The 16,679-nt window shown below is 42.8% G+C and overlaps 1 protein-coding gene across 4 annotated transcripts in view; it reads right to left on the reverse strand.

Moving 5' to 3' along the window:
- The window catches only part of SLF2 (SMC5-SMC6 complex localization factor 2), a 99,996-nt gene that overhangs the window by 16,810 nt on the left and 66,507 nt on the right, over positions 1-16,679 (reverse strand). For all 4 annotated transcript variants that reach the window (XM_040361895.1, XM_040361894.1, XM_040361897.1 and 1 more), the window contains exons 12-16: positions 11,547-11,646; positions 8,485-8,661; positions 8,304-8,401; positions 4,601-4,688; positions 4,306-4,416 (exon numbers count right to left, since the gene is read on the reverse strand). In XM_040361895.1, coding sequence (XP_040217829.1) covers positions 4,306-4,416; positions 4,601-4,688; positions 8,304-8,401; positions 8,485-8,661; positions 11,547-11,646 — 574 coding nt within the window. The remainder of the gene's footprint in view (positions 1-4,305; positions 4,417-4,600; positions 4,689-8,303; positions 8,402-8,484; positions 8,662-11,546; positions 11,647-16,679) is intronic.

Raw genomic sequence — 16,679 nt, forward strand, 5'->3', positions numbered from 1 at the left:
TGGCGACTCAGGTAATCAGCCTGCCAGTTTTGCACGCCCGGAATGTAGACAGCCGACAGAGCTGGCACGCTACCTCCCGCACATCTTAGGATGTGAGCGACCTCGGACGCTGCAGCCGAGCTCCGTGTTCCCCCCTGATGGTTGACATAAGACACCGCTGTGGCGTTGTCCGACTGAATCCTGATCAGGCGACCACGCAACCTCCTCGACCACGAGGAGAGGCATAGCCTGATCGCCCGGAGTTCTAGGACAATGATCGGCAGAAACCTCCGGTGACTTGTGCAAATTGGGACATGCAAGTATGCGTCCATGTCCAAGGACGCCAGAAGGTCCCCTGGATGGAGCGCAGCTACCACCGAACGAATGGATTACATGCAAAACTGCCTTACGTTCACAAAGGCATTTAGGGCTTTAGAGGTCCAAAATTGGACGGACTCCGTCCTTCTTTGGGACCACAAACAGATTAGAATAAAAACCCCGATACCTCATCCTGCGGAACGGGTAAAATTACCCCGCAACTTAGCAAGTCCTGCACTGCCCTTAACAGGGCAGACCAACGAGCCGGAAGGAGAGGGAGACTTGAGGGAAAGAATCTGTTCGGTGGAGAGAAAAGAAACTATCTTGTACCCCAAAGAGATCACCTCGCAGACCCACTGGTCGGAGAGCAGGGGGGGTCCACCGAGCTGTGGACCTGCGAAGCCGTCCCGCCACCCATGAGTCGGGCGGGAGCAAAACTTCATGCATTGGCGGATTTTGGTGCCGGTTTGTTCGGCTTACGCACCCAGGGACGTTTCTGTCCCCCGGCAGAGCCTTTGCCTGGGAGGGTTTACCCGTGGGCCCTGACTGACAAAAAAATACCGCTATTGAGTGGGAAAAGAAGGACCCGGCTACTGGCGGGGCTCCTTCCCCCTGGTGGACTGAGAGAGGAGTGTGTTCTTACCCCCAGTGACATCCATCCTCTGTCGTCCAGTGAGGTACCAAAAAGCCTCCCACCCTTGAAGGGTAATTCTGACAGGGCTTTTTGTGGCTGCCTGGTCAGCAGGCCAGCATTTCAGCCAAATCAGGCGGCGCAAAACCACCGCCGAAACAGAAGCTCTGGATATCAAGGGTCAGTGTAGCATCACAGACATATACAAGGCCCTGAACCAGCTGGTCCGCTAGCCTAATAACTTCAGGAAGGAGTTGGTGCTCCTCCACAGTCTGGTGCAAAACCTTTGCCCATTCAGTGAGTGTCTGAGACACCAGGGTTGCAGCCACAATAGACCGCGCAATGCAGACCCCAGCATGGCAAACATGGAGCGGGTCAGTGCCTCAGACCTCCCATCAGTATGGTCCTTGAAGGTAGGGGTCCCTTCTATAGGGAGGGTGGTCACCTTATGTAACCGGGCAACCGGGGGGTCCACTACCGGAGGAGAAGCCCATTTTTTCAAGAGGCTCTCCTCAAAAGGGTACCGAACCGCCAGGCGCTGAGGAACTACAAAGGACTACTGTGGTTTATCCCAGTCCTTATCAATGAACTTGTCAAAAAAAGGACACATAAGGAAAAACCTTTACAGAGCAGTCTGATTTGTGTGACCCAAAAAAGGCAGATGCCTCAGCTGCACTATCCAGCTTAAGGGAGTCCCTTACAGCATTCATAAGCGCACTGACAAGTGCCCAGTCCAGTACTGACCCAAGTGAGGAGTCTTCCTCACAAGGAAGGTCCTGGTCCACTTCCATAGATAACACAGAACCAGGGACCTGAGCCACAGCCAGGTCCTCGTCTGAGTCAGAGCATTTCCATGAGAACAGCAGGTGCAGGAGCACCAGCTGCCACCTCTGGCATGTTTGGGGAAGAACAACCAGACACTGCTCTATAACCAGACAGCTCTCAGGGACCAAGACCTGAATAAAGCCCACCCTCCTTGCTGCGCTGACCGGGGTTACCCAGGGGACTCAGCAAACCACAGGAGGAGACTTTCCAGCGCCGCTGCCCGCAGGGCTGTGGAGTCGGAGGACATTTTGGGTACCTGGAGTCGGCAAACAATGCACCGACTCCGACTCCTACTAAATTTAGATTGGAATTAAAAAAAAAAGCAAGTTTAAATGTCCCAATTCACAAAAAGTTATAATTAATGACTTCTCTACTGTAAGAATAAAGACCAATGCACGCAGTGCCTCACGTAACCGCAAAACGAACACGTTAAGTGACCGTGAAGAAGCATGCTTTTCATGTGCTTCACTATATGGCATGCAACGCACAATTAGGAGCTGCAATACTTATACTTTCCATAGTGTTGTGTTCTGCTTTTACAGGGAACGCAGCGTCCATGTGTAACCTAGCCTCTCACTGATAAGGGATTAAATAAATATGTTTTTTGCAGGACTAGAGAGTGGAAAAAATTCCAACAGGAGTTTTATAAAGCACTAAAAGAAGTTGAAAAGTATGATCGCTCATCAAAACTTACTGTTGAAGAAGCCATCCTTGTTTATCCAGAGATTAGTGATGTGGCCAGAATAGTTACTGCAATGCCACCCACCCAAGTCAGTGTCGAAAGATTATTTTCAGCCCTAAAAATAATAAAGTCTGACTTAAGAGCCTCTATGAAAGAGGATCTGGCAGAGGCAATTCTCTTCCTTAGAACTCTACATTGAATTGATTTGCATTTGCCAAGCCTATAAACTACATTTCAAGATTAATATAAACCATTTCTAGGTTTTACAGATTTTGTTTTTGGTTCATTATAGATAAGCTTTGTTTTTGTTCTAAAACAACCAAATAATGTGGTTTGCATTTTTAAAATGGTAAAGATCCTGTTCCTGATGTTTATGCCTGCTGCTACTATCCAGCCACTTGATTGATTAATAAAAAAAAAAAATAAAACTTTGTTTTCATTGTGTTTGCCTTTTGCTTAAACTGTGCAATACAGTAGACTGTTGGCTTCCCAGCCAGTAGTCCTGTGGTAGGTTGCGTTTCTTTCCCTCAAGGAATGTATAAAATACATTTGCATATTAATACAGAGGAGTCGGAGTCGGGGAGTCGGAAGTACATAAAACTGAGGAGTCATTTGTTTTTTGGGTTACTTTACAGATGGGGGGATAAAGGGGAGGCAAGGCAGAGAGGGGACAGAATACTTGCCCCAATCTCGACGGGACATGGATTTCCTGCTGGGACGGGGGCAAAAGGGTACGGAGGCAAAATGGTATTAGGGGAGTGGATTAATGAAGTAGATTTGGGGTAACGGGGTAGAGAATTAGCATAAGAGAGAACTATATAATGTATTACGGATTTTTTTTTCTCTTTCCCCGATCCCCGGTTATGTATGGAGAAGGACAGGAATGACAGGGCGAAAAGCGAATTATTATTTTTTATTGTATTGTCTGAATTGTCAGGTATATAACCCCCTTATATATGAGTTGATTGATTTAAACCAGAGGAATGCCTCCTAGGGTTCTGTGTATTTTTGCTTTGCTATTTAAAAACAAATAAAAGAAGATTGAACAAAACTGAGGAGTCAGAACATTTATCTACCGACTCCACAGCCCTGGCTGCCCGCCCTCAGAACACAGCGTGTATGTAAGGAAAAAGGCTGCGAGATAAAGCTATAAATCTGTGAGGTAAAATCATGAGGAGATCTGTGCTGCACGCTGTAGAAGCCAGCACTAGAGGCCAAAACCACCTTTAAAATGGCCGCCGGACGCCTCAGAGCACCACAGTAAACAGGCCGACCGCAATAGTAAGCTGCACCATAGCGCGACCATAACAAAATGCCCGCTAATGAGATTTCACAATGATAACAGCAGACTACTAAAAAAAATGTTGTTCAACTCTGTTAAAGTAACATGTATTTAATTATCCAACATGTTTCTGCCTAGTCCTCTCATGTGAACAGGAACATAACCCACTTGTCAAGATTTAAGGAGCTGTGTCCGTCCATGGACGATAAGAGAAATTAAAGTTTTGCCTTTAGTTATACTTTAATCAAAAACGCATAACATTCTGCTTACCAACATATGCTGAATTCAAGGCATGCCTCTGGTGACACCGTACAGTGTCCATTGTGTTGATGTCAACCCTCAAATAGCTGTCAAAGCTGATCACGTGCAGCACCATGGTAACTGCATATCTAACAGACTCCAGACAGTGCCGACTTCTGCAGCAAAAGGACTGTTTGGGTACGCTTTATACAGCACTTTGGCCGTAGACATGGCACAACTTCACCAATATCCAAATGACATGCATTTTCTATAAATAGGTCCCAGCTCCCATTATTCTCCAACAGAAATTACAGCTTCTCCTACAATAGATATACAACTATAAAATACCTCCTGATCCAACTCCAGGAATGTCTTTGCTTCATTTTCTTCAAGGGACTGCATTTTCCTCACCAGAGACGATGGCTTCATTTGGGACAAACACGTACACAACAGCAGCATCTGATAAGCAAACATGAACCACTGAGTACATCTCAACATGCCACAAGGAATTCCCACCAAAAACCATAAAACTATAAGATACACACTAACTATATATATATATATATATATATATATATATATATATATATATATATATATATATATATATATATATATATAAATATCAACAGCAGGTACAAACCCGAGACACATAATCCAGAGGTATATCTGTACAGTGTCCATTCTGGATATTCGATATGAAAATAAGGCTGACGTGTCTTCTTAGTTCTCTGATGTGAAGAAAAAAAAAATGGATAAGATACAAAACATCTCTTAACATATCTGATTATTAAATGATCAGTTACTCAGCTTACAGCTGTTGCATTTACTGGGCAGGTCAAAAGGCAAGATATATTTTTTTACATGTTTATTGTTATAGTGTTTCAAAACAAGTAGAACACAATGCACATTTGTGCGGTCATGGCAAGTATACAGGGCCCAGGTTTTTGTTAACAAATTATGTTTTTATTTCCCATCGTTTCCAACAACAACTTGTTACGATATCAAGAAAACTCGGATACGCAAACATTTTTCTTCTTGTGACCTGCATGTCCACTATGATGAGTATTTTATACAGTATATGATATCAGAATTAAACCCTCTCAATCAACCATAACTATTTTCATTGGTAAATATATAGGAAGATATTTTTTTTCTCATTTAAAACTTTTTTTTAAATGTCTTCAATTGCTTCCGGGCCTCAGCCAAACTGACATACAATCCAGGAGTCTTCAAGGGCATTTTTTTTTTAATCTGGAGAAGGGGAGGGTTTTTCTCAGCTAAGCGTGCCCTCTATACCTGCATACCCAAGCTAAATGGAAATGGATTCCAGGAAGTAAATTCACTTTAATGACTGTTCCACTAGAAGCTTATACTTACTTTCACTTCACTTGCCCATAATGCACATCTTTTGCACTTTGGAGGTTACAGAAAACTGGAGACTAGCTCCCCATTTGAATGTAATAATCCGGGATGAATGATTTAGAGCAGATGCATAAATCATCTGCCCTTACTCAATATGGCTGCGGCTAGAAATGCTAGGATGGCGTTTTTCAAAGCCCTTGCTTTAGATATGAAGGAGTTTGATTATTATATGAATTAAATAGCAATTTCAGTTTGTGATGCTCAAATACAGTTTAGTTCTTCTTTAAATTCAGATATTATATTAAAAAAAAAATGATACACACATCTACACAATAGTGATATTTTAAATACATACAGTATCAGGTGGCCACTCTGCTGGCAGCCTGCCGATGACCTGCTGCTAGACCTGCCCCCCTCCCTTCTTTGTGAAAAAAGGACTTTGCCTCCTAGGATATGTGACGTGCATATCCCAGTTCATGGCATTCGCATTAGGCGAGTGATGTGCATTGCGGGGGGCGGCCCAAACTCTTTTCCCAACATAAACATCAAAAAGTGCGCCATTTGTGCAGAGGAAGGTAGGAGGGGTGGAGAGATGGGAAGTTAAATTTGAGGGAGAAGATCTGCTTTAATACTTTAAGGGTCATGAACCTAGAACAAGCATGTAGCAAGTGTAGTCTTTTCAAGGAGTAAATGTACAAGGAAAGGTTTCCAACATAAATCGCGGAATACCATAATCCCTTCTTTGAGAATTTTATGTACACGCAAAACAAATTTTAACCACTTAAGGACCGAGCCTCTTTCTGAGATTTGTTATTTACAAGTTAAAAACAGGTTGTTTTTACTAGAAAATTACTTAGAACCCCCAAACATTATAAAGAAAAATTCCTAACACCCTAGAGAATAAAATGGCAGCCGTTGAATCTCAATAGGCGACGTTTAAAAAAAATTCTAGAGGTTGCGTGTTTTGAGTTACAGAGGGGGTCTAGGACTAGAATTATTGCTCTCGCTCTACCGACAGCAGCGATACCTCACATGTGTGGTTTAAACACTGTTTTCATACGCGGGAGCTTCTCACGTATGTGTTCGCTTCTGCACAGGATTTTTAAAAAAGGTACTACACACGTCATTAAATCATAGCGACAATGAGGACTACCGATGCTCTAGCTAGTGTTCTATATTCCATGGGATAGAGGGAGCAATGTGGATATAAAAAACACTAGTTTGAGCATCAGCAGACAGCATTGATATCACTTTGGAGATACAGGAGAAAAATAAGATTTTTACACCAACTGTTATGATCTTCATGTACTGCTCATCTTAAAGCGGGGGTTCACCCTTAGAGGGCACTTTTCCCCCTTAGATTCCTGCTCGTTATTACTAGGGGAATCGGCTATTTATTTTAAAATATGTGCAGTACTTACCCGTTTACGAGACGCATCCTCTCCGTCGCTTCCGGGTATGGGCTTCGGGAATGGGCGTTCCTTCTTGATTGACAGGCTTCCGAGAGGCTTCCGACGGTCGCATCCATCGCGTCACGATTTTCCGAAAGAAGCCGAACGTCGGTGCGCAGGCGCAGTATAGAGCCGCACCGACGTTCGGCTTCTTTCGGCTACGAGTGACGCGATGGATGCGACCATCGGAAGCCTCTCGGAAGAATGTCAATCAAGAAGGAACACCCGCTCCCGAAGACCCATACCCGGAAGCGACGGAAGAAGATGCAGCTCGAAAACGGGTAAGTACTGCTCATATTTTAATATAAATAGCCGATTCCCCTAGACCGAACGAGCAGGAAGCTAAGGGGAGATTTTTCTTTTTTTTTTTAATGGGTGAACTCCCGCTTTAAGATGGATGCTTAATTACACAGATGAAGTCTGTGCATTCCAAAAAGATGTCTAAACAATCTGGTACCTTCTAGTCTTTTGAAATAATTAATATACTCAGACATGAATCTTCCTTTCTGCTAAAACAAATTATTGGTATTCAACACACTCTGATATTAAGTACAACACCAGAATTGGGGCAGGAACCTCTGTGGTTCCCCCATTGCTTCATTCTCTGGCTGGATCCTTGCATGCACAGATGGCACAAATGGTTTTAATGGCGCTGACAACCATCATCTTCCTCAACTCCTGAAGAAGTTTCCAATGCTCGGGTGTGGGGTACAGGAAATGTAGAAATACTATATTGGATATTCATTACCAATTTGCATATGTTTTGTATGCATTTATGGTATTTTAATAGGAGTAAAATAAAATATGATTAATTTTAATGAGTAGCATTTAATGACACATGAAGTACCTTTAAAAGTCCTATAATAAAGAAATGGTGTGTAGATCTGCATGCCAAGCATGATAACCAGGAAACTAGCACCGTTGAAAGTGGTCAGCAATGGTGAACTGCATATTTCTCTGAGTACATCGTTCCCTGAAGGGGAATCTGAGCCCTTCAAAAGTACAGTGGGGAAAGTTATTGTTTTGAGACAAAACTTCAATCCTTAGCCTGAAACCAAGATTCTCCCCTACCCACTTCTTGGCAACTGATACCAATATATCTTTGTTAGCAAGGAAGGAAGGCACAATACCGTACACTTAAGCCAGTACTAGACTGTTAGACTCTCAGCCGTTTCAGCAGAGACGGGAGAGCACAATAGCGCTGCGGGATGGATTCCCCCATCAATGCAGTCAGTCGATTAAAACGTATAACCATCAAGAGTGGAACATGAAAAAAACTTGGTGCTCTGAATGAACAACTGCAACAATACACAAATGGAATGTTCAATGCCCGATGATTGAAATTGTGCATCATGCATGGTCATACAATAAAAACCCATGGTTGCAGGAAAGAAAAATCACATCTATGGCCTGCTTTAAAAATGTAGGTCTCCATGCAAAGCTGGAAAACCAAGCCCCTTTAGCAAAAAGATTGATTTTAATAAATTACTTGAGTTATATTAAAGGAATATAGTCATCTCAGAAAGTTACCTGCCACGAATCTCAAAGGTAGGCACAAGCTGTAGCAGCTTTAGGAAATTATGATGGTGATTGGAAAGTTCGCTCATAGCAAAGCACAATTCCGGCATCTTGGAGACAAACAAAAGATCAGTGAATTTTATATAGCAGAATTGAAATCAGAGAATTATTTAAATTTGCTATATTTACTTACAATAGTTACCCAGTCCTTGATGTTTTGCAGGAGATTGGCAATGAGACAATGCAAGTCCATCACAGGAATGTCTTTTATTTCTTTTTCCAGATGTATTTTTAAAAGCATCACCAAAAGTGCAAGGATTTCCAGGTCATGATAGCTCTCTCTATAGACTGCTGTACACAAGCATAAGAACTGCGAACAAACATACAGAACTGTAAAAATACTGATTATTATGCATCAAAAAATTGAATTGCATTCCTGATCTTAAAATACAACTTCACATTGCTTCCACTTCTGAAAGTACCAATGTTCACTATATTGTTTTGCTCTGAAATGTTATGCTGTTTCAATATACACAGATAAATATACCTCCCCTTTTCAACTTTCGCTTTTATTAAGCACTATGAATCATGGCTACTAAGCTCTATGGTAGGTACATGCTTTTGTTCTTGTACTGTGAAAAATATATAAAAAAATAAAAAGTACTCCAGACAAAGCGATAAATACGCAGTGCAGATTCAACTTTACTATTTTACCCAACAAACGATTTGCAGTTTTGAGCAGCCAATCTTGTGTCACACTTACCTGCACTAGCCAGTTTGATCACTTTGCTGCTTTCTGGTTCACCTTTACCGTGGCTTTGGTCAGCACTCTGATCGCTAGACAGAGGTGATGTTAAAGGCCAAGTTCACCTTTTCAGGCAGAATTTCACTTTTCATAACACACAGAAACCTTTTCTAATGTCTTTTCTACCCAAGCCATCCCAATGTGCTTATCTTTCATTTACCTAGTACATGGCAGCTTTGAATCTTGACCTCTAGGTTCAATTTAAAAACAAATGCTTTTTGCCCACATCACTTCCTGTGGCATCATGTGACCTTCCAGGAAACTTCATATCCCATCATGCAACTGCCTTACTCTATCACAGATTAGGGATTTTTTTTACCAAACTGGGCCACTTCCACCCTCATTGATATACCCGTTTTATTTTCATTTGTATCCACTTTCCTACTTATTCTTTTAAAGGCGGACATATAATGTATTATCTAATTGACCAATCTCCTTTAGATTTACCATCAGCTATGGAGAGCAAAGGCCTTCCTAATTTGATACAAATTGAATGGATTGCTCAGGTGGGTTCTCCTAATCCATAGTTTTGGCAAATTTAATGAAAATTTAGACTGTGCAGCACATATTGATGCTAGCACGAGAAGTGTCTGGGCCTGGCTTGGCTGTGCTTGCAACCGCAGCATCTGCTAGACTATGCATGGCATCTCCGGCATCCATCTAGTGGTGCCCGGCCATGCTCAACTCTCTTGGGCCACAAGTTAGACACCCCAAACTAAGTGGAAAAAACAAACAAAAAATAGTCCACAACTCTACTTGCGATCCTCATGTCACTGCCTCTCAAACTCAACTGTGTCGGTAAAAGAACCACTATTGTATTGTTGACTAGCTGACCTCACACCAGCGCTTAGCATGCGCACACTTCACAAACATCTTGCATCGTCTACCCCGCTACCTACCACCCACTTCCAGGTGCACATTTTTTAAAATTAAATGCAATCATTCAGTGATTGCTGTTCTCACTAAATACACAGGCATTAAATTATTTTATTACCTTAACTATCCTCTTGCATAGATTGTTCAAGGGGCAGAGTGTGGCGAATGATCAGATAACAGCCAATGCGAATAGAGCTGTGGTATTGAAAATAGAAGTGTGTTCTGGGTTCTGTAAAACTCATCATACACTATACAATCTGATTGTACAATCTTTTTTAGATCTACCATTGACTATGTAGTGAAAGGGCCTGTCAGATTGGATACAAGATGACTGGATAGACGGTTTGCCCAGTCTGACGTCACACAGAGGCACATTAAGATTGTGCCAACACTGTCTGGCAGCTTGATACCCATGTTACGAGGATTCTTTTGCTATGTATATTTTGGTACGCTTGCAGCACATGTAAAACCAGAGTTATTTTACTGTAGAAACGATTAATAAAAACGGGATGTTTAAAAAAAAAAAAAAAAAAAGAAGGATAAGCACCATCTTCTAGATTGTAAGCTCTAATGAGCCGGGCCCTCTGATCCCTCCTGTATTGTATTGCAAGTGTACTGTATGCCCTCATGTTGTAAAGTGCTGGACAAACTGTTGGCGCTATATAAATCCCGTATAATAATGTTTAGCTTTCTCTTTTGCAATATGGATGAGTGGAGTTAGCCATACTGAGAGGCAGATTTATATCCAGGAGGCAACCCACAAGAGAGAAAACATCATCCCAGACCCCCAAAGTAGGAAAAAACACATCTAGGTAATTTCTTTTTATTTTGTCCCCCAGGTGAGGGCACATCGGATGAGGGGATAATCACTACTGCATATGGACACAACTTTAGAGGTGGACACAACTTTAGCAGATGAAAGTGTGAATAGATCAACAAGATTACTCCGCTGCTGCAAGTGGAGCTGTATGCAAGCATTTATACATCACAAGTGGACAATCTTTAAGCAGATGCATGTCTGAATACACAAAGTGTTGTCGCTACTGCAAGTGTAGGTGTATGCCAACATCAAAGGACATTTTTAAGGACTGTATTGTTTTTGTGTTAATCCTTTTTTGTAGGATTGGTTTCCAATATGGCAAGGCAGGTTTAAAGAGAGACAGGAAACTGATTTTTGTTAAAGGAACGCAACACCATTAGGGCCCTTTCACACTTCCAGTTTTTTTAGGCAGACCTGAATGTGCTCCTCTATGGAGCCACGGATGTCATGATCCCCGCTGAGCAGGCAGATGACAGGTCGGTCTCTGCACACTGTGCAGGGACCGACCTGTCAAAGCGCCGCTCTCCCCAATGTGGGATTGGATGACGACGGACCGTAGAGTCCATTGTCACCCGATCTGATCCACCAGATGAAAGGAAAAGTAGGGTTTTACTCCGTCACACTTTGGCTGATCGGACCCGCTTCGATCCGCCTAAGTGTGATGGAGGAAAACCCTACTTTTCCTTCCATATGTGCCTGTGACTAAAGCAATGAATTATCAGTTTATTATCTCAAATCACCATAAAGCTGATACCTTAATTACATGAGCCATCTGAGATGCTGGAACACGAGAAAAAATTTGTTCTGTGCACAAAGTTTGTTGTTCTGTTGACACCGATCCAGGTACTGCAGATCTGTAAATAAGGAAAGTTGGTGGTCATAATTGGAAACGCATATTTAGCTACTGCATATGTTTAGCCATATGTATGTGTACATGTCAAGGTCTAAACTGACTGACACTACAAAAGAGAGGGAATAGTTTACATTGAAAGAATTATACAGCTGCCAAAATTGTTGTCCCATACAATTATAATTTTTTTTTTTTTTTTTTTTTTTTTTAGACGCAATAGACTTAATAGCACCTTAATACAATGGGGGAAATCTAAAAACAAAGATCTGCAGTATTTTTGATAGCAACAAAGTTGATACATAAGTCCTGAATGCGAGTGGGTCCCTTGTCCTTGACACAAAGCTGTCTAACTTCTTGTTGAACTTGGAGGCCAATAGATCCACGTCCGGGGTACCCCACTTTTGGCATATGGCCACAAAGATGTCGGGATGGAGAGACCATTCCCCTGGGAACAACTACTGGCTGCTTAAATAATCCGCCTGCCAATTCTCTACTCATGGAATGAAGACCGCCGATAGGCAGGGTAAAAACCTCTCTGCCCAAACCAGAATATGGTTCACCTCCCTTTGGGCGGCGAGACTTCTGGTGCCCCCTTGGCGATTGATATAAGCCACTGCTGTGGCATTGTTGGATTGTATTCTGACAAGACAATCTGGTAACCTGTGCGTCCAGGCCCATAGGGCCAAAACGCACTGCCCGGGTCTATTGATGGGCAAGGTTTTTTCGGTTTCGGACAATTTCCCCTGGACCGTAGCCTCTTCTAGGACTGCTCCCCAGCCCGAAAGGCTGGCATCAGTTGTCACAATCTTCCAGCTAACTGGGATGAACGATTTTCCCTTCTGAAAATTCTTGGTTATTAACCACCAACTGAGGCTCCGGAGCACCTCTGGTGCTAGACATATTGGTAAGTCCAGGGCATGGATCCTTTTGTTCCAAGCATACAGAATGCCGTACTGCAACGGCCTTGAATGAAACTGGGCATAAGGAACAGCCTTGAATGAGGCTACCATCTTCCCCAATAACCTCATGCAAAGGCGAACGGAAGGATTTTTCCATGCTTTCACTATGTGGACAAGGTCTCTTATAGAGTTTACCTTTGACTGGGGGAGAAACCGTTTTTTCTGGGCTGTGTCTATGACCAAACCCAGGTACTCCAGCCTTTTTACTAGCGGCAAGGAAGATTTCTCCAGGTTGCGAACCCAGCCTAGGTGTTAGATATTTGACTGTGCTGAGCACACTGGTTTAAGCATGACACCGACTGATCTATCAGTAGCACTTCGTCCAGATAAGATGTTAGCGCTATGCCTTGGGCCCTTAGTCTTGCCAGGAGTGGGGGCAGAATCTTCGTAAATACTCTAGGTGCGGTAGCTAGACCGAAGGGTAGAGCCACAAATTGAAAGTGGAGTTGTTCTATTGCAAACCGCAAGAAAATCTGGTGAGCGGGAAATATAGGCACATGCAGATAGAATATAGGCATTAAAGGGGAGGGGAGGGGAGAGGGATAGGGGAAGAGGCAAGTCTGATTAGATAGTTGATAGATATGTGTGGGATCTCTCATCAATGATGGAAGTGAGGCCGTAACCATAGCATATATCAAAATTAGCAGATAACAAAGATCAGGGGTAAGGGAAGATGAAAATTGATCTTAGGTAAGGTCATTAGAAGAAAAAAGGGGTTACAGTAGGCTACACTTGAATGATCCCGATCCAAGAAATAATAAACTCAGGAGTAATATCAAAGAGTTTATTCTGATAATAATTTAATCAGTTGGATCACATTGAATATCACAACACAATTAAAAAGGCATGGTATTGGGTACATCTAACCATGAGCACACATAACATACAGGACATACAGTAGACAAACATTGACACACGACGCTGTCCGGACTCTGTCGGGGTCAGTCATTGGTTTTAGGCACTATAAACAGTTAAGGTAAGTAATGGGGTATATGATGTTCAATAATAGATTGACATGGGACTGCCAATTGTGGCCCTAATAGTATACTGACCAATGACTGATCCCTAAGGGAGGGAGGAAGGGGGGGGAGGTGTGAGAGGGAAACGGGGGGGGGGGGGGGGGGAGTATGGGGATTGAGGCGATAATGTTGCAACAGGTATCACTAGACTGAAGAATTGGGTAATGGACTATGAATAAGTTCACCGTTGATGACGGAGTTGCTTCCTCACGTGAAGGATGCACGGGTGCACCTTGTCTCAAAATTCTCAGTCTATATTGGATGGTAATAGATCAATGATCATTTGAATGAATGGTAATTCACTTGGTCTGGAATAAGGCTATGCACTATATGGCCTTGGCAATCAGGGTAAATATTCAGTAATTTGAATGACATTGATGCAGTGCACAATGGGCTATCAATGAAAAAGGCATTCAATATCTGGAAATGCACAGATATGTTGATTTAAGTAGTATGGGTAATGGGGGTGTATATAGGTCTCGCACCGCCAATTTTGAATATATTTACCCTAGGTAGGCAGAGCCATGACAGTACTGCTGCGTGTCAAGATAGGATGGTTAGTGTGACTCAATAACCGGGAGTCATATGAGTTATGTTGTTTTTCAAATTGAAGCAGCTGGGTCCCCAAATATATCTGACAATAGCAAGTTGGATGTTAGTAGGAATTCAAAGGATATAATCATCCAAATGGCTCCAAGTAATAACGTTCAAAATGAAAGTTGGTTACAGACCTTTGTTGAGCTTCATTCGTTCTATAAAATGATCAGGGTGATGATAAGTCCTGTATTTGCAAACCTCTGGTTGGTTGTCCCAAATGATGTATCCGAGAGTGCAAGTAACTAGGTTGGGACAGGAGTTAAGTTACCCCGTATCCGGAGCATGGGCTGAATAGCCCGGTATAGCGCCTCAATCGCCGTCTCCGTCTCGCGTTCCTCCGTGTTCCTTCCTGGTTTGAATTAGGTCACATGGGCAGCGTCTGGTGATGACGTTGACGCGTTTCGCCGTAGCCAATGGCGTAGCTTCTTCCTGGACGTAATGGGATGTCAGCTGCTGGATGTTTTTATACGCAATCCACAGCTGATACTGACACCAAAATAGTGCGTCCTGACGTTAATCCACAGCATGGAATACCAGACGCTACGGTGGTCATGGAGATTAAGCGAAATAGATTACTTTAAATTACTTTGAATTTCCCAAAAGAATTGATTTGTTTACATGCTCGTTTTTCTTTCTTCATTTGGTCTGGCTCATTTTGAGGAACGGTGTTCAATTTTGAAAGTAGGAACACAGTGGGGGAAGGAGAGGGAGTGCACGGCAGGGAAGAAGGTGAGGAAAAGGGAGGGGGAGGGAAAACAGATATTTGTTGGCTGAACAAATAATTATTATTGCCAGGATTATTTATGTCCTACCTAAAATTGTAATAATGGTTTCCTCATGTAAAACTCAATATCTAAATCGCTTCATCTAGATCTAGGGCAGTGGAAATCACTGACTTCTAAGAGCGAGTGGGAGCAATTATACATTTGGATAGATGTTACAAATTTAGGTATGTTTTGGACTGTATGAGTAACCTGACAGTCATTAAGGCTTCACTTGAGATAGTGTAAGGTGTTTGTTTTGGGCATTTGACAATCATGTATCAAAGGTGTTATGAGTATAGGAGGAGGAAATAGCCAGAGTGAACTTTAATAGTGTGCAAGATGTCCCAATGTGCATCACAATTTATGTCTCATGGAGTGAGTAAGGACATAATCAAAGTTATCCTATGGGTTTAGAAAGACTTGTAAGTTTAATTCAGTGTTCAAGCCAACGGGGACAAGTGATTTGAGACGATATACCCACCACTTCTCTTTTTGTTGGAGGATACGGTCAAAGTCACCTCGTCTGCCAGGTAATTTAAGGGCATACATTCCCTTCACAGTCATGCCCTTGGAGCATCTATTGTGATGTTCAGCAAAATGCTTGGCGAGTGGTTTTTCAGGGGTTTTTTGTTTTTCGTTAATTTCGCGTAAGTGCTCACCTATCCTAACTTTCAGGGCACATTTCGTTTTTCCCACGTAAATTTTGGGACAGGGACATGTGATTAAGTAAATCACTCTGGTTGTCGAACAATTTATCAGGTCCCTGATCTCAAAATCACATTGTCCGTGGGCATCCTGGAAGGAGGATGTGCGGTCGACATAGGGGCATATCTGACATTTATTGCAGGGGAACATGCCCAAAGATCTTGGATAGTCAGACAGCCACGTGGCGTTGGGTTCTTTCACAAATTCCGATTTAATTAGGATGTCACCAAGACTATGGGCACGTCGTGCCACCAATTTGGGTACAGCACTGACTATTTTAGAAAGGCCTGGAGCATTGGTTAGGATGCCCCAGTGTTTCTCCAGGGTAGTTCGAACCGAGTTCCACTGTGAGCCAAATGGGGTTATTATTCTAATGGGCTCATTTGAGTTCATGCCATGTTGGTCCAATGATCTCTTTTTGGTCAACAGGTCCACGCGATCTCTGATGGCCGCGCGTTTTCTGGCTTTTTTAATTTGACCATGCGAGTAACCCCGTTCGCGGAATCGCGTATACAGGTCGTGACTTTCGCGGCGGTAATCAGATGTTGGAACAGTTGCGTTTTATGCGCATAAATTGGCCCACCGGAATACCGTTTTTGAGCCAGTGTGGGTGGTGGCTGGTGGCATATAGGAGGGTGTTGGCCGCGGTATTCTTACGAAAGGTACAGGTACTCAGTTTACCCTCTTTTAGGGTGATTAGTAAATCAAGAAAGGATAGATGTTCTGGATTAACTGTATAGGTTAAATGGATGTTACGTCCATTCCGATTGAGCTCGGTCATAAATCTATGCAATGATTCGGTGTCTCCTTTCCATAACATTAAGACATCGTCTATGTACCGCAATCGCCTCAATCCCCATACTCCCCCCCCCCCCCCGTTTCCCTCTCACATCTCCCCCCCCTTCCTCCCTCCCTTAGGGATCAGTCATTGGTCAGTATACTATTAGGGCCACAATTGGCAGTCCCATGTCAATCTATTATTGAACATCATAT

This window comes from Rana temporaria, chromosome 8 (assembly GCF_905171775.1).
Source record: "Rana temporaria chromosome 8, aRanTem1.1, whole genome shotgun sequence".
Lineage (NCBI taxonomy): Eukaryota > Metazoa > Chordata > Amphibia > Anura > Ranidae > Rana > Rana temporaria.